Below are 23,156 nucleotides of genomic sequence, written 5' to 3'. Positions count from 1 at the left end.
ATATTCTGTTGCCTAGCTACTCCTTCGGAGCAAAGTCTAATACCCCATATGTGACGAATATGAAGAGGCGGCGACTGTCGGAGGACGTAAGAGAAATTATTCTTTCTTGCATTGTGATATTGGCATGGAGAGAGATAGAACAGGGCTCTATTCAGTGCTACTAGAGAGTTAGTGTGCTATTCTGATTCTATTGTCAGTGTAGAATATCAGTGTAGTTTGAATCTAGTGATAGTTCAGTCAGTGTGAGGGTAGTGAACATTCATTTTTACTTTAGTGTCAGTTTGTTTTGTCAGTGTAGGTTTACTGCATTATAGTTCAGTGCATTACGTGCCGTTTAACCACTTGCCGACTGCCTACAGTATATTTACTGCGGCAGTCAGCTGCTCCCGGGCAAACCGACGTAGTACTACGTTGCTCGCCCTGCAGCCTGTAGGGGGCGAGCGCACGTAGCAGAAAATGAATTGGCCTAAAATGTTAAATAATGTTGATTTTTACATTTTTTTGTTTTGAGAATTTCATATAAAAAATGTGAAAAATATTGTTATTTTTTCAAAATTTTCGCTCTTTTTTTGTTTATAGCGCAAAAAGTAAAAAATCGCACAGGTGATCAAATACCACCTAAAAAAGCTTTGTTTGTGGGAAAAAAAGGATGTCAATTTCATTTGGGTACAGCGTCGTACGACCGCGCAATTGTCGGTTACAGTCACGCAGTGCCAAATCGCAAAATAGGGTCTGGTCTTTGAGCAGCCAAATCCTCCGGGGCTTAAGTGGTTAATGCAGTATATTTCTGTGCGCTACTGCACCTTTAAAGCAGTATATTTCTGTGCATTAGTCACGTTTAACGGAGTAATTTTCTGTGCGTTAGTGCATGTTTAATGCAGTATATTTCTGTGTGTTACTGCATGTTTAATGCAGTATATTTCTGTGAGTTAGCGCACGTTTAATGCAGTAAATTACTGTGCGTTAGTGCACGTTTAACGTGGTATATTTCTGTGCATTACATGCCATTTACAGCAGTATATTTCAGTGCGTTAAACATGCACTAACGCACTGAAATATACTATGTTAAACGTGCACTATTTCTGTGTGTTACTGCACGTTTAACGCAGTATTTTTCTGTGCGTTATTGCACATTTGACGCAGTATATTTCTGTGCATTAGTGCACATTTAACGCAGTATATTTCTGTGTGTTAGTGTAGTTTTACAGCAGTGTATTGTAGTGTCGGTGGAGTGTGTCTATGTAGTGACTAAAGAGCACCAAACACCACTTTTCATTGATTAAAGTGCATCCACGTACACATTTCCACATCGTTATTACATTTTGTTAATAAGCACATTCCCATCATGTCTGTGGGGCCAATAAGGAGAGGCAGACTTTCCCATGGCACTGTGAGGGGGCCAGCAGCTTTATGTGCCCACAGGCAAAGGTGGACACGGTCAGTCCTCAGGCAGGGCATCATTTCCTCTGTTTAGTGATGTTGCCCATGCTATCCAGCCACAGCATGCAGAGGTGTTGGACTGGCTTACTAAACCATCTTCATCCTCCTAATCCTCCATCACCCAAGCAGAGAGTAGTGCGCAGTCCACTTCAGTTGCCAGAGTGGCTAAATCTGCCTCCTTGTCCACAGCTACTCCTGCCATAGCCCCAGCATCAGGCATGGAGGAATCAGCTGAGTTATTTGAACACATCATCGGCCACTTGCTCCTTGACGATGCACAGTGTTTGTGCATAGACTGCGCACGTTCTGTCTGTTTGTGTCCACCCAAGTTGTGTCTGAGCATGGCCCACAGCCTTCTCTTCCCTGGGCATGTAATCACTGCAATGTTTGAACACTCTGTTCAGGGCACAGAAAGGCAACAAAGTGCAGAGACATACATGAGGACTATGAATAGGCGTGTGCCAGGTGTGACTGGGCACACCCTGATCACCCTGTGCGGCGCCAATTCCCCTGCTTTCTAGCCCCCCTGTCTCCCCCCTGCAGTGCTGCCACCTTCCCTCCTCTTCTCTTCTGTTGGCTGCTATGGGGGATGTTTCAGGATGGAGAGCAGGGGAAGGGGCCAGTAAATATTTCATTTACGGCCCTTTCCTTTTCTGAATGAAAAAAAGTGAGTGATCTGTACCGGTCGCTCCTGTGTTCATACTGAACGGAAGCATAGTAAACTTTTGGCTGCACACACCAATGGGACTATGTAGCATTACAATGAAGAGGTGGTTGGAGGGTTGCGTTCAACACTGAGAAGGAGAGCAGAGAGAGAGCTGTTTCATGCACTATAAGGGCCCTTTCATACGGGCTTTCTGATCAGGTCCACCTGTCAGTTTTTCAGGGGGGCCGGATCGGATGCTCAATGCACCCCTATGGAGCAGTGGATGTCAGCGCTGACACGTCCGCTGACACCCGCTGCTATCCGATCCGATCCTGTCCGTGAAACCCAGATGGAGGGAAACCCTATTTTCCATCCATCTGGAGGATGGGATCGGATAGGGTCAGATGAACACAGACAGGCGGTCCGTTTTCATCCGATCTCCCATAGAGGAAAAGGGGGATCTGACAGGTCTGTCTCAGGACAGTGAGCGGAGACGGATCTGTCATCCGCCTGCTCAGCGGGGATTGGCAGATCAATCCCCCACTGAGCAAATCAGAGTCCGCCAGGCGGAAAGCCCGTGTGAAAGGACCCTAAGAGTGTAAAGCTGAATGTTTGTAGGAAGTCTTCAGTACTGATTACAGAAAGCAGAAGATGTCTTTCTACAAAGGAAAGCAGAGAGAGGGGAGGGAATACTGAGGAGGACAGAAGACAAGAAGATGGAGCATGGTATGCTCAGTAAAGGTGAAAAGCTGAATGGACGCAAGTATCATCCAGTCTTTCTGACAGGAAACCAGAAATGTTCTTCTCTTTATATATTATACAGCTGCCATTCTCAACCTTTTCAAAACAGAGGAACCCTTGAAATAAATTTCTGGTCTCGGGGAACCCCTGCTAAAAATGAAAAATCTACAACTCCTGACACATTAGTGTGACAGTCAGTGGGAAAAATGCTCCTTACACTTGTCCTCATTGGGAAGAATTACCCCCCTTACAGAGAGCTAAAAGGAACAATGGCGTCATTGGGAACTTATCTGAGAGGCAGAAATTGCCCATTGCTCAGGGAACCCCCAGCAACCTCAGGAGGAACCCTGGTTGGGAAACCCTGTTATACAGGATATGTTTTAGATGTAAAAGTGTCCCCAAAAAATGTTACAATTATCTGTATTCTTCTCACAGTAATTCCTCTATCCGGCTTGTGGTCAGAGCTGTCATCAGGTCACTGAAATGAGGACCCTCCAGATTGTTATAGGACAGGTCCATCTTCTTCAGTGTCTGGTTATTTCTTATTCCCAATGCCAGGTGGGTGCAGGAACTGCTTATCATGTTATTAGAATTCAAACTGTAGAAGAAGAGAAGAAAATAATTTGAATAAAATAATCCTCAATAATAAATTTTAAAGCACAATACCATTTTAACTAAACAACAAAACCTTGCGCTCACATCAAAGACAAAAAAAGCTGGTTTTACGTTTGGCAAGACTTTTAAGCCTTAAAATATCTTTATTTATTCAATAGATCACCCCTTTCAACCCTCATGGCACTTCATCTGGGGGCATCACCAACTCAATACATATTCCTCCCTGAGGTATAAAATTGCAAAAAAGTCGAAAAATAACTAGAGCAATGCAGAGATTAGTAAAATTAGTCCTCCATATACGGATATCAAAATAAGCCGTCAAAAAGCCATGTGGTCTGTGCTCCCAAATGGTTGCTTTAATGCCAAGCTGGGATGGACTTCCCATGAGGTTGGGAAAGAGGTCACCCTCCACCCTCATACCTGTTCCCACGTGGATGCTCCTTCCCTACACTAGGGGAGTGCCCGTATTTCTGGCATTTTAAGTTTAGGATCTAGTACAACTTTAGACCTCTTGGCTCCTGATGTAGTGGACTGGTGATCTGGAAAATGTGTTGAGCAACTTATCATCATTCTAACCACTAGAGGAGTGTAATATTAATTTGAAACATACAGAGGACTGGTTCCATAAATAATTGAATGTACTCCAATAAGTGGGTTATGAGGATAAATATAAATGAGGAGATCTCTGTTACTAAACTGGTGGTTTTTATACTAAGATTTTAAAATTGTGTATAAATATTTTTTGATTTTATAAATAAATGTATACAATATATATATATATATATTTTGTGGTGCCTTCAAAGTCCTTCCAAACTTAAAACCAGTTTTTTGTCTTTGATATCTTTGATATGATACGTAGGAAGTGGCACTTACATTTACAGCCTTCTTTAGTAATTAAAACAAGCTTACAGTTGCTATTGAAGTATAGTATGTGTGGGAGCATTATGTTCTGATGTGCTGCTAGGAATTTCTCTTCTTTCCGATTGTAGGTCCCCCCCCCCCCCCCCCCCACACACACACACATACACACACTCCAACCCACTCTACAAGGTTCTTTTTTGCTCTTACCTGGTATATCATGTTATACTCACCCAATTTTGCTGTCCAGGTCTCTCACCAGCATTGTTTCCAGGTGTAAAGGATCACTAACATAGCATTGTAGATTGTCCCTCACTGGCCAGTTTTGATAGTTCCCTTGCAATGATGTCACTCTTCTTCTGAATTCTGAGACGACCCCACCACTGGACAGCCAATAGAAAATGTCCACAGCACTCAGGCAAAGATGAGACACTGATACAAGAAAGGCCATTTGACATTGCCACAAGAAACGCCACTTGACAGGTAAGGTCAGACAAGGGAGTATTTCTAAAGGGCTTAAAGGGTTGCCAAATTAACCATATTAAGGGAACACAGGAAAACAGAAAGACAAAATCCCTGAGCTAATCCCTGAACAAAATCCTTAGCTAGAGAGTAAGATAGGTCTCTAAGACAGAATGGCTGAACCAGAGATCTGTCCCTAAGTGTTGCTTAAAACCCATATTTGGGCCACACCAGATTGTAAGGACTGAATATGTCCCACAAAGTACGTTCTGAGATGAAAGTTTCGTGACTTACACAAAGCAAAGCAGCCTTTCCAGTTACAATGGTTGCTTTTTCAAGATGTCAACCCTCTGGTCTTCAAGGGTAGGAAAGATTGAATCTGAAAGGTCCTGTCCTCTCAGGATTGGGGCTTCAAAATCTATACCATAAAAGTCAATGACTAAGAAGAAGAATGGAACACCAGGCCTTAGAACCAAAGGCCTGGCCATCCAGAAGGGCCCATGGAGCATCTGCCAGGAGCCCGAGCATGTTTGAGTACAGTGTCCTCTTAGGTTAGTTCTGTGCAAAGAGGATCACTGGAATGCCCTCCTTTTTGATCCTGCAAAGATGAGGGAGAATCTGCAGGGGTGGAAAGACATCGATCAGACTAAACTGATCCCATGACATAACCACTTCATCCACTGCAAAGGCCCAAGGATCCCTGTTTAGTTTGTTGTTAAATATGAATGCTGCAAGATCCACACTGCCATCCCCCAAAGGGCTTGAAAAACCTCCAGGTGAAAAGCCCATTTACCTGGGCCCAGACACTGGGGACTGAGAAGGTGCACCAAAACATTTAGATGGAAAAAGAACAGAAATTCTGCCCATGAATTCTGACATTGTGGTAGAAAATTCTTTATTAGAAAGCAATTAAGAAGCTGGTGTGACCACTGAGTTGAGTTGGGGGAAACTATCAGAGTGAAAGGTACTAGGACCAGTGGCGGCCCGTGCATAGGGGGCGCCAGGGCGCCGCCCCCCTACCCCTAAAAAAAAAAGAAAAAAAAAAAAGAAAAAAAAAAAAAAACAAAACGAACAAATAAAGTTGTTCAAAAAAAAAATTGGGTTCGCCGGCCTGAACCCAAGGAACTGGTGGCTGGGGGGGGGGGTGGGGTTACCTCCCAGAAGAGGCGCCGATTGGCTGCCTTCTGGGGAGGTAGGGGGGTATCCTGGGCGCAAGTCTTTGCGGTTGGACACCCCCACTTTCTGATATCCTGGCTGTGATTGGTCCAGTCTACAGCCTGGACCAATCATCATCCAGGATATCGCTGACGTCGCAATGGGGGCGGTGCCGGTGCGTGCGTCAATCACTCACCGTCACCGCCGCTCGGAGAAGAGGAGAGGCCGCCCGCCGGTTCCCGCTGCCGAGACGACGAGGGAGAAGGACCCGCCGCAGAAGAGGAGGAAGAAGCTGAGCCGCGCCGCCGCCAGGTAAGTTTGAACGGAGCACGCACGCTGACACTCTGCAATCATTGGGGGACAATGCTGGCGCTCTGCAATCATTGGGGGACAATGCTGGCACTCTGCAATCATTGGGGTACAATGCTGGCACTCTGCAATCATTGGGGTACAATGCTGGCACTCTGCAATCATTGGGGGACAATGCTGGCACTCTGCAATAATTGGGGGACAATGCTGGCGCTCTGCAATCATTGGGGGACAATGCTGGCACTCTGCAATCATTGGGGGACAATGCTGGCGCTCTGCAATCATTGGGGGACAATGCTGACACTCTGCAATCATTGGGGGACAATGCTGGCACTCTGCAATCATTGGGGTACAATGCTGGCACTCTGCAATCATTGGGGTACAATGCTGGCACTCTGCAATCATTGGGGGACAATGCTGGCACTCTGCAATCATTGGGGTACAATGCTGGCACTCTGCAATCATTGGGGTACAATGCTGGCACTCTGCAATCATTGGGGTACAATGCTGTGGCGCTCTGCAATCATTGGGGTACAATGCTGTGGCGCTCTGCAATCATTGGGGGACAATGCTGGCACTCTGCAATCATTGGGGGACAAAGCTGTGGCGCTCTGCAATCATTGGGGGACAATGCTGGCGCTCTGCAATCATTGGGGGACAATGCTGGCACTCTGCAATCATTGGGGGACAATGCTGGCACTCTGCAATCATTGGGGTACAATGCTGACACTCTGCAATCATTGGGGGACAATGCTGGCACTCTGCAATCATTGGGGTACAATGCTGGCACTCTGCAATCATTGGGGTACAATGCTGGCACTCTGCAATCATTGGGGGACAATGCTGGCACTCTGCAATCATTGGGGTACAATGCTGGCACTCTGCAATCATTGGGGGACAATGCTGGCACTCTGCAATCATTGGGGTACAATGCTGGCACTCTGCAATCATTGGGGGACAAAGCTGTGGCACTCTGCAATCATTGGGGTACAATGCTGTGGCGCTCTGCAATCATTGGGGTACAATGCTGTGGCGCTCTGCAATCATTGGGGTACAATGCTGTGGCGCTCTGCAATCATTAGGGGACAAAGCTGTGGCGCTCTGCAATCATTGGGGGACAATGCTGGCGCTCTGCAATCATTGGGGGACAATGCTGGCGCTCTGCAATCATTGGGGGACAATGCTGGCACTCTGCAATCATTGGGGGACAATGCTGCGGCGCTCTGCAATCATTGGGGGACAATGCTGGCGCTCTGCAATCATTGGGGGACAATGCTGGCGCTCTGCAATCATTGGGGGACAATGCTGGCGCTCTGCAATCATTGGGGGACAATGCTGGCACTCTGCAATCATTGGGGGACAAAGCTGTGGCGCTCTGCAATCATTGGGGGACAATGCTGGCGCTCTGCAATCATTGGGGGACAATGCTGTGGGCAGTCTGCAATCATTGGGGGACAAAGCTGTGGCGCTCTGCAATCATTGGGGTACAATGCTGTGGGCAGTCTGCAATCATTGGGGGACAAAGCTGTGGCGCTCTGCAATCATTGGGGGACAATGCTGGCGCTCTGCAATCATTGGGGGACAATGCTGTGGCGCTCTGCAATCATTGGGGGACAATGCTGTGGCGCTCTGCAATCATTGGGGACAATGCTGTGGTGCTCTGCAGTGATTGGGGACAATGCTGTGGCGCTCTGCATTGAAAGGGGCTCGCACGCTGAACTCTGCATTGATGGGGGCACGGAACAGTTGCATTGAAGGGGGCACGCACGCTGAACTCTGCACAGTGTTTATTGCATTGAAGGGGGCACAGCACAGTTGCATTGAAGGGGGCATGCACGCTGAACTCTGCATTGTTGGGGCACAGCACAGAGTTCATTGCATTGAAGGGGGCACAGTGTTTATTTCATTGAAGGGGGCACAGCACAGTGTTTATTGCATTGAAGGGGGCACAGCACAGTGTTTATTGCATTGAAGGGGGCACAGCACAGTGTTGCATTGAAGGGGGCATGCACACTGAACTCTGCATTGTTGGGGCACAGCACAGTGTTCATTGCATTGAAGGGGGCACAGCACAGTTGCATTGAAGGGGGCATGCACGCTGAACTCTGCATTGTGGGGGCACAGCACAGTGTTTATTGCATTGAAGGGGGCACAGCACAATGTTCATTGCATTGAAGGGGGCACGCACGCTGAACTCTGCATTGAAGGGGGCATGTACACTGGTCTCTGCATGGAAAGGGGGCATGTACGCTGGTCACTGCATTGAAAGGGGGCATATACCATCTCCTGTACCATATCTGAGCCATGCCTATACCATCACCTGTGCCATGCCTGTACCATCACCTATGCCATGCCTATACCATCACCTATGCCATGCCTATACCATCACCTGTGCCATGCCTATACCATCACCTGTGCCATGCCTGTACCATGACTTCAAAGTCACGCAATTTTTTTACTGCGTTTTTTGACGCGAAGCAATACCTATTACATTTTTCTTTTTGCGCCCCCCCAAAAATTTTGAGCACCAGCCGCCACTGACTAGGACCCTGAATAGTTGCACTTGTACTTGTAGGCCAAGGTAGCCAGGTGATGTGAGAATACCCAATTACATGCAAGGAAAAAAAAAAAAAAAACAGCATTTTTGCTTGCACATGATTGGATGATAGTAAAACAGATTCATGTCTGTTGTGCTTAGTAAAATAATTGAATTAATATATATAATGACTTTGCACAGTCTCTAGTAAAGCTGCTGACACAATATTGTGGAAAAACTATTTAAGTACAGATTGAAAGAAAGGTGGTGCAGCGCTATACATTCAAAAATACTAAAAATTCATAAAATTCCACATCCACAAAAAAAGTCAGAAGAAAGTCATAAGTATAAGTGCAGCTGAATGTATGTGAAGAGGCCACCACCGACACCCGATCACACTGCCTCTTACTATCCACTCCAGACCCTCATTACAAAGGTCGAGATGCGCAGTGATCAGCAATCCAGTGGGCTCTTTAGTAACAGCAACCTACTTTTCAGCTCACTCAATCGTTCTCCACCAGAACTTATATATCTCGCATGGAAACCAAAGAAACACTCCTCATAGTCTAGGGGGTCTCAAACCAAATTTAATAAGCAGTAAAAATAGGAATAACACTCGCATGGTAGCGGTGAATAATTTGCATGTCTGTATGAAACAATCAGCATTTCCAACCAGGGCCCCTGACAACGTCATTTGATGACGAAACGCGTGGGCAGGAGTTGGAGATGCACAACGCCATTGCATGCCGGGACGTGACAGCCATCTTGCTGGTTGGCAGTAGTTGCCATACCAGGCATGTTCTAAAGTCAAAATCGCTCCAATTTTAAATATTTAATCCTGGTACCTGCCATAACAACCAGCAAGTGGGAATCCATTCCAATACACCCAAAAGAGGTAGGCTGGACTGGGCAACCTGGGCTAAATGTTTAACGGGCTAGTGCCCAATGCTCACAATATTGGTAGCAGGACAAATGAGGGATTAACCCTACCTTGTCTTTGCCCCCCCCCCCCCCCAATGGGCTTATCCCCACAGGGGCCTTGAAGGGAGAGATTCTGCACAGACAGACTATAGTCCTGAACCTGTACCGCACCCTGTGGCTAACTCCACATGTTGCACCATGTACCAAGGGGTGCATCCACAGCAGGACCCAGTCAAGAAGCAACATTACAGGCAGGCTCCTCATCTTCCATGAGGCAGGATATGGGTTTGGTCCCACAGGGCTCTGCTGAGGAGAAATACCACCAAAAGACTTCTATCTCTCTCAAATTATACAAGTTTTATTTGGGTACACTAATGCATGAAAAAATAATTATCAAACTATCACATCACTGAAAACTAAAAAAATGGCCTGGCGATGAAGGGGTTTTAGAGAATTGTGGTTAATAATTAAAGTGGTTTATATATGTATAGTTAATAAATGTATAGTGACCCTAAATACACCTAGTATTCAACACTCAACCCCATAACCCCAATTTATTTTATTTTCTTATATCTTTTGGTTGCAAATGGGCCCTGTCACAGGAACCGCCGACCCACACTGTGTTTGTGGGCTTCTGTCAGTATACAGCTTTCTACAGTGTTGACCATAGATAGATATTCCAGCCACCCTACATACAAAACTAGCCTGAACTTAGCTTCCATGTGTCTGAAAACAACTAACTCCTTTATTGAACAAGAATCAGACTTTTTATACACTTGAGAAGTATGTCAATCACTACATGAACAATGACCTGAATATTTACCCAAAACATCACACAATGGTTGGATAACGAGGTACAGCAGACTCATGGCTAATCCCATCTAGACAAGGTTATCATTCACATGCTAATTAACTCAGCGCACTTAAACCAGCTGGGATGACAAGACTGCCCGGCAACAAAGCTAAAACAAAATACAAAATTACACATTATCCTAAGTATAAAAACAGGACACCTTATTATACAGACAATGGCAAGAGACCCCAGTATCAGTCTGTCCGTCTCCTACATTGAAGTACATGGAATACACATCAAGGCAATGCTTTGATTATTTAGGAGTCAGACTTCATGGCAATGGTCTACAACAGTCTATAGGTCTCATAGTGTAAAGTGGGATTAAATATTGTTGTTAATTATTACTGTCCCATTTGAAGTAATCCAAGCCATATGCTGTGTCCATTAAGTCCATCGTTTTCTTGGCCACCCTGTGTCCCTACTAGAGACAGGGTGACTTACACATAAGAGGGGCCTAGGGACCTGAGACAGGGATTTCCCAACCTCTCTCAGGTAAGCTGGGTTCCACAGGCCCCCCCAACCAAAGTGACTGGCCCCTAAAAAGTAAGGTTTTAATCAATCCTGTTATACTTACAACAATTCCTCTATCTGGCTTGTGGCCAGAGCTGTCATCAGATCATTGAAATGAGGACCCTCCAGATTGTTTCTGCAGAGGTGAAGTCTCCTCAGTGTCTGGTTATCTCTTATTCCCAAAGCCAGGTGGGGGCAGGAACTGTCTGTGAGGTTGTTATCATTCAAACTGTAGAATAAGAGAAAAAAAAAATACAATACAATACAATTGCACATAGAAGGTAAGTGTAATATATATATTATTAAAAAAAAATAAAAATAAAAAATATATATATATATAGTACATATTGATAAGTGGTTTGGGTCACCATAGAGAATTACTTATATTTAGACACTCTAGTTCAGAGTAACCTGTGCGTATTAGGTGAATGGTTCATTGATGAATGCATTGGGAATCTAAGATTCCCTACCTTGAAAAAAAAGATGCCTGTTATTTCAAGTATGTATATATTTTGGATGCAAAACGGTTCTAGAAAATAATCGTTGCAACCAGTTGTGTTCTACTCACAGTAATTCCTCTATCTGGCTTGTGGTCAGAGCTGTCATGAATTCCCCGAAATGAGGACCCTCCAGATTGTTCCCAGACAGGCCAAGCTCCCTCAGTGTCTGGTTATTTCTTATTCCTGATGCCAGGTGGGTGCAGGAATTATCGGTCAGTCTACTGCCATAGAAACTGTCGAAGAAAAGAGGAATGATGAGAAAATAATAAAAATAAAACCTCTACAGAAATTTTCTTAACATTTCTATTTTACAAATTACAACACATTTAGGTTGGTTGGCCTAAACTATTTAAGTCATATAATGTATATAAAGATATGTAGCACCCTCCTAGGTAGGTGCTAGGTAGGGAAATTATAGTTCTGTCTGCTTATCAGGGGAGCCTGATTAGTAATTAGGCCTGTTACATGTGTCCAGGGGGTGATACATCTGGACTGAGGGAGTGTCCCCCACTGTATCCAATAGGGGAGCATGTTGGACAGTGGAGGAAACCCAGCCAGTGACACACAGGCTTTTGTAACTATCTTAGTGTGTTGTCACAACTAGTGGTGCATCCTGGGATACGTTATAAAAGCCAAGGGCACATGTGACAGGGGGTCTTTGGGCAGGAAGCCAGGTCCCAGGAGGAGGGTGACGGTTGTCTCTCCTCCTGTTTGCTGTGGATGGTGGTCACAGGCAGTTGGCCTAGTGGACCAGAAAGTGTGGTTGAACCCAGAGGTCCAGTGGAAGCTGACTGTGGAGGTGAAGGCAGAGCAACTCTTGAAAAACAGTGTCAGTGAGTACAGGGAAACTTGCCAAGGGGTCTGCCCAGGAAGGGGACCACTCCAGTGGCTAGAGTCAGTGGACGGGTGTCAGAGAGTCTTGCCGCATTCTACAGTCAGTTGTCCTCAGATTTGTGCATAGTTACTAGTTGGAGTATCCCACTCATCCCTTCTCCCATCCCAGTTCTAAATAAAACACAAAAAACCCAAATTCCCTGGACTGATTAATGCCGTTTATCCACTGTCAGTTGCTAATGGTAACCCAGGAGACCCACGAAGTGCAATTCTCAGCAGCCCTACAGATATTGAAGTCAAATAATGTACGTATAGCTTAACTACTTGCCGTCCAACCACCGCAATGTGTCTTTGGACATTTCCCCCTTAACTTTATAGGAAGCACAAACCAGTCATTAGGGGAGTGTGTATTAGTCAGATGTCGCACCTACGTAACGAGAAATGCCATCAACATAAACGCCTCGACTAAGCATTTCAAAAGGCTCCGAGAATCTTCCAAGCTTTGCCTTCTCGGTCAACCAAACAAGACTTCCAAAAAGCGTGCATAGTACTTGATCTCAGAGTCAGAGGAAAAACGTCTTTGCAGGTCTCTACGTAAAATCTAATATACCGCATACATTTCTGGCTCTAGCACTGCCAGGTTGACTGCATTCCCAAACCTATAAGGCTCAAACTATCCAAAGACACATACTCGTGCAATCCAGTGAAAATTCTCAATTTTGAAGATGCCTTTCCGACCTTTACAAACATCCCAACACATTTGACCAGGCCAATATGAACAACCTTCTCTCTATCATACATCTCCCCTCTCTCTCATCCTCCTTAAGAGGCCTTAGAACAACCCCTCTCAGCTAAGGAAATACACCAAGCTATTAAGACCCTGAAACCCCGCAAGCGAACGAGCCCTTATGGAGTATCGGCGACTTACTATAAGAAATTTGCAGCCCTCCTTATCCCACTGTTAGTTGAGGCTTACAACTCACTTTTACAGTGCCACACTTTCCGTGGAGAATCTCACACAGCGGCTATCTCCATGATCCCCAAACTAAATACAGATGACACCGTATTGTCCAACCAAGATATTAAACTCCTTACGAAGGCTCTCTTGGACTCACCTCAACCCTCTCCTTGGCACCGTAATTCACAAAGACCAGACCGGGTTTATTCCCTCTCGCCAAGCAGGTGATAAACATACGTCCGGCAAGGCGGCAACCCTACTTGCCCAAACGAAAACATCAGATCCCCTCCTGCTTTATTTCCTTAAACATACGCAAAGAATTTGACACACTCTCCAGGCGTTATCTACATTCTGCCTTACGCTATTGGGAATTCAGGACCCATTTTTTGCAATGGGTTTCCGCCCTATACCAACACCCTAGAGCTTACTTACGTATACTACCCTGGCTTTCGTTCTGACCTCTATCTTATAGAAAGAGGCACTCGCAAAGGCTGCCCCCTCTCCCCACTCCTCTTCGCTTTGGCAATCGAACCACTTGCCCTCTTAATCCAGTCTAACCCGAACATCAAAGGCCTGAACTTAGGCAGACACCAACATAAACTTTGCCTCTTTGTAGATCATGTTCTCGTGTTCCTGACCTTTCCCTTGACCTCATCCCCTAACTTACTGGACACACTATCCCGCTTTGGACGAATATCAGGTCTTATAGTTAACCCACAAAAGTCAACAGCTCTGAATATCTCCCTGTCGCCCACCCTGCATGCTAAACTGCACTAAATTATTTTTTCCTGGACCCCTAGACACATTTCCTATTTAGGTAGTAAATTCACTGCCAACCCCTCTGCCCTATATGATGCCAACTATCCCCCATGCTAACACACCTCACCAACCTTATGTCAAAGTGGTCTTCTCTACCCCTAGCTTGGGTGGGCAGGACAACTGTTAAGATGTCCCTAAAATTCTTTGTCTCTTTCGGGTACTACCTATACAGGTTCCATCCTACTACCTGCGGATCCTGCACTGTAGGACTGCTCAATTCATTTGGGGCAAAATCAAGCCTAAACCTACATTATACACCAGTAAGATCAGAGGTGATCTTGGCACGCCCAACCTCGCTAAATATTACTACGCAGCTCGATTAGCGCAGCTCCCTAAATACCACGCAACTAACGAAAGCCCACTATTAGTAGCAATAGAAGCTGTAGATTGTGGCCCCCTTTCCACCACAAATCTCCTATGGCTATCACCACTACAACGTAGAACCATTTCCAACCCCATCATTAAATACAGCCATGCCATATGGGATAGGCTTAAGCTCTGCTTCGGCCTCCAATCTCTCCATAACCCGTTACTCTCTTTCCTTTGGAACCCCTCCTTCTATCCAGCATGTTCCTCTCCATCTTCCTTTTTCGCATGGTCAGATGTGGGGCTGCTCAGAGCCCACCATTTCTTCTCAGCTAGATCTATTAAACCCTTCCTGACACTTTGTGAGTCACATGGTCTTCGTTCTTCTGAACTTATTATATATCTACAAATTATTTATTTTTTTCGCTCGTTGCACACCTTCTAAATCTTCTACACCAAGTTTTACAATCTTTGAACTAGCCTGCAAATTCGACCCTCTTAAACATGGACATATCTCAGACCTTTATATGCATCTCCTAACCTACTCATCATCCTCTCCCCTGACCTATGTTAGTAAATGGGAAGGAGATCTTAACACTTGATAACAATTGTAGCCCTGGAAACCATATTTGGTAGGACTGCCCCATTGTACGCACCTTCTGGTCTGAAGTTTTTGGACTCTTATTGATACTTCCCTGACACCTGATCCGACAGTGGCCCATCGCCAATTTCAAATTTTACTTACTTTACTTACCTATTAAACTTCATTATTTATACTAGCGATGAAACATAGAATTACTCAGGCAATCATCCATAGTAAAATTGTGGCAGTCACACTGAATAGAGTGCCACCTTATGAAAAGCTGTGGAAGCCCTGGATCACCGATTATCTGCCTCTAACTTTGATGCCTCTCTCATGCTACCATGATAGTCAACCCGTTATCACTCCCTTGTTAATGATTTGCGGCCTGTAAGTTACAGCAGCACTGGTCCTCTCCAGGGGGCCCCTTCTCCTCCTCCCCCCCTTTTTTTTTCTTGTCTCGCCCCTGAATTTCCTACCTCTCCCCACCATTCTCCCCCTCCTCTCTCTAGTTTGTTCCACTTACTAAAAAAAAAAGTATTTGGCTTACCTGTACTCTGGAAGCTGTGCCCAAAGAGGTCAGTAGAGGGCAAAGGATTTGTCAATAGTCATTGTAACATCTTTTCTTTCATGAATATGGTTTAGCAATACTTGAGTAGCAAAATTAAAAAAAAAAAAACTACTTGCAATACTTAAGTACAAAAAATGTTGAATACTTTAGTACTTCTACTCAAGTCACTTTTTGATCGAGCACTTGCTTTGGTTGGAACAGATGAGCGTTTTACTGTTCAGTGCATACCCTGCCCATTTTACCTACCATTTGGCGAGTGCAGGTCTTAGTTTTAATAAACATTTTGAAACATATAACACTATGGGCGTGTTTCCTTGACCTTTTTTCATGCATTAGGTCGGCTGGAAAACTAATGTTTTTACATATTAATCCGGAGGTGTAAGGCTGATTGATTTCCTAATTCACCCATTGCTGGATCTGGTTACTGACGGTTCTTACCTGTTGGCTGATTGGAATTACGGATGTTCTCATATACCATCCAGGAGATGCAAGGTTGAGTGTAGGGATGCACCGAAATGAAAATTTTGGGCCGCAACCGAGACCGAAAATGCAGGATGCCCTTGGCCGAAAACCGAAACCGAAAATGACTTTTTCCCCAAATACTTTTAAAATAGGTAGAAGAGGGGCATACGCCAAAAGCAGGCAGAGACGTACACCTGTAGCTGCCACCCTGTCACAGTATATGTACTGTGATGGGTTGGCAAGGGGTTAATTTAATTACCAATGGTATTAGTATTATGCAGCATGAGGGGGTTAATGTATTGCCACTGCTGGTCACTGCTGCATTAGTGACCGACCAGTGGCAGTTAATTAACCCCAGTGGGGTTAATTAACTGCCACTGGTCGGTCACTAACGCAGCAGTGACAATACATTAACCCCCTCATGCTGCATAATTAATACTAATACCAATGGTAAGCTGCCTCACCCCTCCCCCCTCCCCCCCGCATCAGCCTCAGCGTCCCTCTCTGTCCATGAATGAAGTGACACACCGGGAGGGAGGGCGGCCACTAATATCTGTAACTATGTGAGCCTTAACTTCTCTTCAATTCCCTGTCAGCGGCACGATGTATATGAATGAACGGACACTCCGGGCGGGGGGGCGGGGCGAGCGGCCGCTAATAGCTAGAACTATGTGATCCTTCCCTGTCAGCTCAGTGGTACTGTGTGTGAATGAGAAGTGACCTGACACCGGGCGGGGGGGAGCGGCCGCTAATAGATACAACTATGTGAGCCTTCACTTTACTTCCCTGTCAGAGGAGATACGTGCCTGACATGTAAGTAAAGTGAAGGCTCACATAGTTGTATCTATTAGCGGCCGCTCCCCCCCGCCCGGTGTCAGGTCACTTCTCATTCACACACAGTACCACTGAGCTGACAGGGAAGGATCACATAGTTGTATCTATTAGCGCCCCCCCCCCCACCTGGTATGTCCCTTCACTAATGCACAGATCGTAGTAGGGACGTCATTGAGAGGCGGTCGGCCGGCCAGAGGCGGGACTTTTAAAACCTGCGCTGCGCTGCGCCCTCCTCCTTTCTCACGGCGGCCATATTAATTTCGGCGATGTTAACCCATTTTCGGCCGATAATTTCGGTGGCCGAAATTTCGGTGAATCCCTAGTTGAGTGATCCTTCAAATCACCCACTGCTGTGTTTGACCATTGATGGCCCATACCTGTCATTAAGAGTCAGTGTGTGGTGGAGGCTCTATCTCACTATTGTGTAGTTTCCAAAACCTGTGTGGAAGTTCATGCTCAAAGACCTCTTAGATCATCTTTATGCATGCCGGACTCTGATGAACATTTTAATACTATTGTGCTTTACTTTAACTAGCGCTGCTTGTGTGTATAATTTATCATTTATTGTATCTCTTGCTAGTGTTTTAACCACTTTACCACCGGAGGATTTTGCTGTCTTACGTCTGGGCCACTTTTTGCGATTCGGCACTGTGCGACTTTAACTGACAATTGCGCGGTCGTGCAACGCCGTACCCAAACTAAATTTACGTCCTTTTTTTCCCACAAATAGAGCTTTCTTTTGGTGGTATTTGATCACCTGTGCGATTTTTACTTTTTGCGCTATAAACAAAAAAACAGCGACAATTTTGAAAAAATAACAATATTTTTCACATTTTTTTATATGAAATTCCCCCCAAAAAATGTAAAAATCTAAATTTTTTATCATTTTAGGCCAATTTGTTTTCTGCTACATATTTTTGGTAAAAAAAAAAATTGCAATAAGCGTATTTTGATTGGTTTGCGCAAAAGTTATTGCATTTACTAACTAAGGGAACGACTTCTGTCATTTTTATTTATTTACTTATTTTTACTAGTAATGGCGGCGATCTGCGATGTTTTGCGGGACTGCCACATTGCGGCGGACAGATCGGACCCTTGACTGACATTTTTGACACTTTTGGGGTTGCCAGTGACATTACTACAGTAATCAGTGCTATAAATATGCACTGTTACTGTATAAATTACACTGGCAGGGAAGGGGTTAATTTTTATTGGAGAGGGAGGGGTTAAGTATGCCTGGTGCTTATTGACATGTGTGGGGGGAGGTGACTGAGTGACACAAGGACAGATCGCAGGTTCAGCTATGCTGAACCCTGCAATCTGTCCCTGTCTGTCACTTAGTAGATCCGCCCGCTTTGTTTACACAAGCGGGCGGATCCCCAGACTCGATTCCCCGATGATCGGGGAAGAGCAGCGGCGATTGCCGCTGCTCCTCCCCTGGCCTGACTCCCGCTGTGACTGAATACAGCGGGAGCGAGCCTCTGGCGGCGCGCGCGCCGCCGAGAAGGGGCAGTGTCTGCCGTCAGACCTACAAGAGCCACTTGTAGAGCTCTAGTGAGCAGACAGCAAGTGGTTAAGCTAGCTGCTGGTGCTTAGCAGGGTGCGCAGGTTTATTTGCATTAATATTTTCTGCCTAAAAAACTGACAGGTGAACCTGATTGGTCCACCCACGGGAAAGGGGCCTAAAGTTAAAAACAGGGTTTAATTTCAGTTACAATATCATAAGGACACATTTTAAAACATTGGGTGAATCCAGGTACATTTGCCAAGATTATTTGCCCATTGATACACCTTGTCATAAATGAAAATTGTGGAATTATGAAAATATTTTGTGAATATGTATCGCATACACGGTGAATGTGCATGAACTGTTTGGGTCTCCATAGGGAATAATTGGCAAATACTATACATGGAAATCTTCTTACAGCTGCCGCTGGATATATTAGAGGACTGCTACTGTACATGAATTCTCAAATCCAGGTGCTGGTGAATGCTCTGAGAATGTGGGAATTATCTCTGTGAATCATGTTGTTTGTTACATATTGGGTGAATGTTTCATTGATGTTGGCCTTATGATAAATGCGAGAGTAAGACCCCGTTCACACTGCGGCGACGCAACTTGCCGGGGCGACCTCACAGGTCGCGGTGCGCAGCTCGCACCGCGACCTCGGAGCGGCCGGCACGGACTTCATATCATTGAAGTCAATGCAGGTCACCCCAAAGAAGCTCCGGACCCTTTTTCTAAGTTGGAGCGACTTGTGTCGCTCCTATTAGAATGGGTCCACAGCTTCTCTATGGCAGGCGACCTACGGCGACCTATCAGGCGACCAGGTCGCCTGACAGGTCGCCCCAGTGTGAACGGGGTCTTAAAGTGATTGTAAAGTCTCATTTTTTGTTATTTTTTAATAACAAACATGTTATACTTATCTCCTCTGCACAGTTGGTTTTGCACAGAGCAACCCGGATCTTCCTCTTCTCAGATCCCTCGTCAGTTCTCCTGGCCCCTCCCTCCTATAGAGTGCCCCCACAGCAAGCAGCTTGCTCTGGGGGCACCCGAGCCGAGCTGCAGTTCCGTGTGTCCATTCAGACACGGAGCTGCCATTCAGCCTCGTCCCCTCTCTCTTCTGTTTGGCTCACTGACTTTGATTGACAGGCACGGGAGCCAATGGTGCCGTGGCTGTATCTCAGCCAATCAGGAGGGAGACTTCTGGATGGCCGAGGGACTCGTGGACATCACTGGACAGAGAAGGACCTCAGGTAAGTAGTAGGGGTGCTGGTGGGGCTGCTACACACAGAGGCTTTGATCTTAATGCATAGAATGCACCTTCCGCCTTTACAACTCCTTATTCCATTTATTTATATTTTGGATGTAAAAATGTTCCTGAAAAGGATTGATCTTTCTACTCACTGTAATTCCTCTATCCGGCTCGTGGTCAGAGCTGTCATCAGATCACTGAAATGAGGACCCTCCAAATTGTTCCCAGACAGATCAAGTGTTCTTAGTGTCTCGTTTTTTCCTATTCCTAATCCCAGGTAGATGGAGGAACTGTCTATGAGGTTATTGCCATACAAACTATAGAAGAAAAGAATGAGAACAGAAGATAATTTCAATAAAACATTACACAATATCGTCTCTTAAAGAAATCCAAGTAGGTCTTATATTTTTCATTACATTTTACTTTAGTTATTCTAGACCACCCTTTCTCAACCTTTCAAGACAGAGGAACCCTTAAAATAAATTTCTGGTCTCGGGGAACTCCTGCTAAAAATTTAAAATCTACAACTCATGACACATTAGTATGACAGTCAATGGGAAGAATGCTCCTTACTCTTGTCATCATTGGGAAGAATTACTCCCCTTACAGAGAGCTAAAGGGAACAATGGTGTCATTGGGAACTTCTCGGAGAGGCAGAAATTGCCAATTTTTTATTTCTGAGGTGACCCATAGGCGCAGGTGCACAAACCCCCTTTTTCTAGAAATTGCCCATTGCTCAAGGAACCCCTAGCAACCTCAGGAGGAACCTTAGGGTTCCACAGAACCCTGGTTGAGAAATCCTGTTCTAAACAGTCAGATTCCTTTCTAATCTAAATATTAAAATAGATTTTAACCACTTAAGCCCCGGAAGATTTTACCCCCTTCCTGACCAGGGGGTATTTTGCGATTCGGCACTGCGTGACTTTAACGGACAATTGCGCGGTCGTGCGACGCTGTACCTAAACTAATTTGACGTCCTTTTTCCCCCACAAACAGAGCTTTCTTTTGGTGGTATTTGATCACCTGTGCGATTTTTTGATCATGCGCTATAAACAAAAAAAGAGCGACAATTTTGCAAAAATAACAATATTTTTCACATTTTTGTATATGAAATTCCCCCCCAAAAAAAGAGTAAAAATCTAAATTTTTTAACATTTTCGGCCAATTTGTTTTATGCTACATATGTTTGGTAAAAAAAAAAAAAATCGCAAAAAGCGTATTTTGATTGGTTTGCGCAAAAGTTATCGCGTTTACTAACAAAGGGAAAGATTTTTGTCATTTTTGTTGTTTTTTTTTAACGCGTAATGGCGGCAATCTGCGATTTTTTTTGTGGTACTGCGACATTGCGGCGGACAGATCGGACCCTTGACTGACATTTTTGACACTTTTGGGGTTACCAGTGACATTACTGCAGTAATCAGTGCTATACATATGCACTGTTACTGTAAAATGACATTGGTAGTGGTGTGTGTCCCTAGGGGCGTGATTCTAACTGTGATTGGCTGTGGCTTGAGCTGTAGGATCAGTGATCAACGGTCCTACATAGTAGAACCGTATGATCACTGTTTCTACACCGGGGAGAATGACAGGCGGCTTTGTTTACATTAGCCGCCTGCCTTTCTCCCTCTCCACCCGACGATCGCGAGTGACCGACGGACATCGGGTCCGCCGGTAACACGCGCAGGGGAGTCCATGACCGCGCGGGAGCGCGCCTCCGGCGGCGCGAGCTCGCTCCCCAGAGCCTCACAGGCTAGTGATGTACCCATACGTTACTTTGCCTGTGAGGGGCTGACCGCCGCAGTATATGTACTTGCGGCGGTCGGCAAGTGGTTAAGGGGGTCAGTAGAACCAAAGTGACATTTTAGTTCTAGGATCAGTTCAGTGGGCAGAGTCACCTCCTGGTTCATCCTGCTTTGTTTAGACCCACCTTGGAGTTATAGCTATTTCTGCCAACCACGGGATGTTACCACTCTGCCTGTTCCTTTGTCTATTTCGGGGTCGCCAATCTTTCTAGGCAAGGCCAGTTTATTGACCTTCACACTTTAGTGGGGCCAAACTGTGACCAGTGGAAGTAGAAAATGCCCCAGTGTCAATGGTAGTAAACAGTTTCTCAGGCTTGGTGGTCATGAGTAAAAAAAAATTATAAAGCGTATGTGATTAGTAGGAGAAGGGTTAATGCCCCATCATAAGTATTGGTGGGAGGCATTGGTATCATTGGAAGAAATACTGCCCCATTACAAAAATGTGAGGGGTGTACTCACTTTTGTGAGATGCTGTATAGTGTACACAGCCAAGCAGAGTGTGTTTTTTTTTTTTTTTTTTAATAGAATCAAAAGTCGGGATTCATGTTGTAGATTCAAATCTCATGTACTTGTTCTACTCACATTATTTCCTCTATCCGGCTTGAGGTCAGAGCTGTCATCAAGTCCCTGAAATGAGGACCCTCCAGATTGTTCCAGGACAGATCCAGCCTCCTCAGTGTCCGGTTATTTCTTATTCCCGAGGCCAGGTGGGTGCAGGAGCCGTCTGTCAGGTTATTATTATAAAAACTATGGAAGAGAAAAATACAATCTTTTATATTATTATGCTCTTTTTCGTTACATTTTATTTTACTTTTCTTAATCCTTTAAAAAAAATACCCCATACATTTGGGCACTTATTTAATATTTTTAGAAGTTACCAAACGAAGTAAGCTACTGTATTTAAAAGCCAAATATACTTTTAGGGATCTAGTATTTATTGACCACAGGTGTGAATCATTCATTTATTCATAGCATAGATTCACCTGACACCGCTCACCCCAGACTTCCTGGATATTCATGTGACACCGCCAGTCTGAGTCTTACTTGAAGAGCCCTTCTTTGGATGTCCTTGTCATTGCCTGTGAGACCTGGACATTTCTTATTGGATGGCCACCAACGGGGTCCTCCCAGGAGTAAGAAGAGGACTATGTCATCACAGGTGGTTGGCAGGAGACCAGTGATCTCAGGGTGGCATTTCAGCACTGGATAAGGGGTCCGCTGCACCAGAACCGGCAGCAGCGAGGAAACGGTAGCAGGGGTTTAGGTCAGTGGGGGCAGCATTTAAAAAGGAGTAATGGTGTATAAACTTCTACTTTAACCACTTCAGCTGCGGAAGGTTTTACCCCCTTAATGACCAGGCCATTCTTTGCGATTCGGCACTGCGTTACTTTAACTGACAATTGCGCGGTCACGCGACGCTGTACCCAAACAAAGTTGGTGTTCTTTTTTTTCCCACAAATAGAGTTTTCTTTTGGTGGTATTTGATCACCTCTGCGGTTTTTTTTTTTTTGGTTTTTTTTTGCGCCATAAACAAAAAAATGCCAAAGATTTTGAAAGAAAACAAAAACAATATTTTTTAATTTCTGCTATAAAACATCCAATAAAACCATGTAAAAAATCTAATTTCTTCATCAATTTAGACCAATTTGTATTCTGCTACATGTTTTTAGTAATAAAAATCCCAATAA

General features: G+C 45.0%; 1 protein-coding gene across 1 annotated transcript in view; it reads right to left on the bottom strand.

Moving 5' to 3' along the window:
- The window catches only part of LOC309557076 (NACHT, LRR and PYD domains-containing protein 12-like), a 139,645-nt gene that overhangs the window by 80,357 nt on the left and 36,132 nt on the right, over window positions 1-23,156 (bottom strand). The window contains exons 6-10 of the mRNA XM_082259682.1: window positions 22,051-22,215; window positions 19,819-19,983; window positions 11,615-11,779; window positions 11,111-11,275; window positions 3,261-3,425 (exon numbers count right to left, since the gene is read on the bottom strand). Coding sequence (XP_082115808.1) covers window positions 3,261-3,425; window positions 11,111-11,275; window positions 11,615-11,779; window positions 19,819-19,983; window positions 22,051-22,215 — 825 coding nt within the window. The remainder of the gene's footprint in view (window positions 1-3,260; window positions 3,426-11,110; window positions 11,276-11,614; window positions 11,780-19,818; window positions 19,984-22,050; window positions 22,216-23,156) is intronic.

The sequence above is a fragment of the Pelophylax lessonae genome (genome assembly GCF_965119305.1).
Source record: "Pelophylax lessonae genome assembly, chromosome: 5".
NCBI classification, from domain to species: domain Eukaryota; kingdom Metazoa; phylum Chordata; class Amphibia; order Anura; family Ranidae; genus Pelophylax; species Pelophylax lessonae.
The sequence above is the reverse complement of the archived record's forward strand: the minus strand, read 5'-3'. Positions and strand labels throughout refer to the sequence as shown.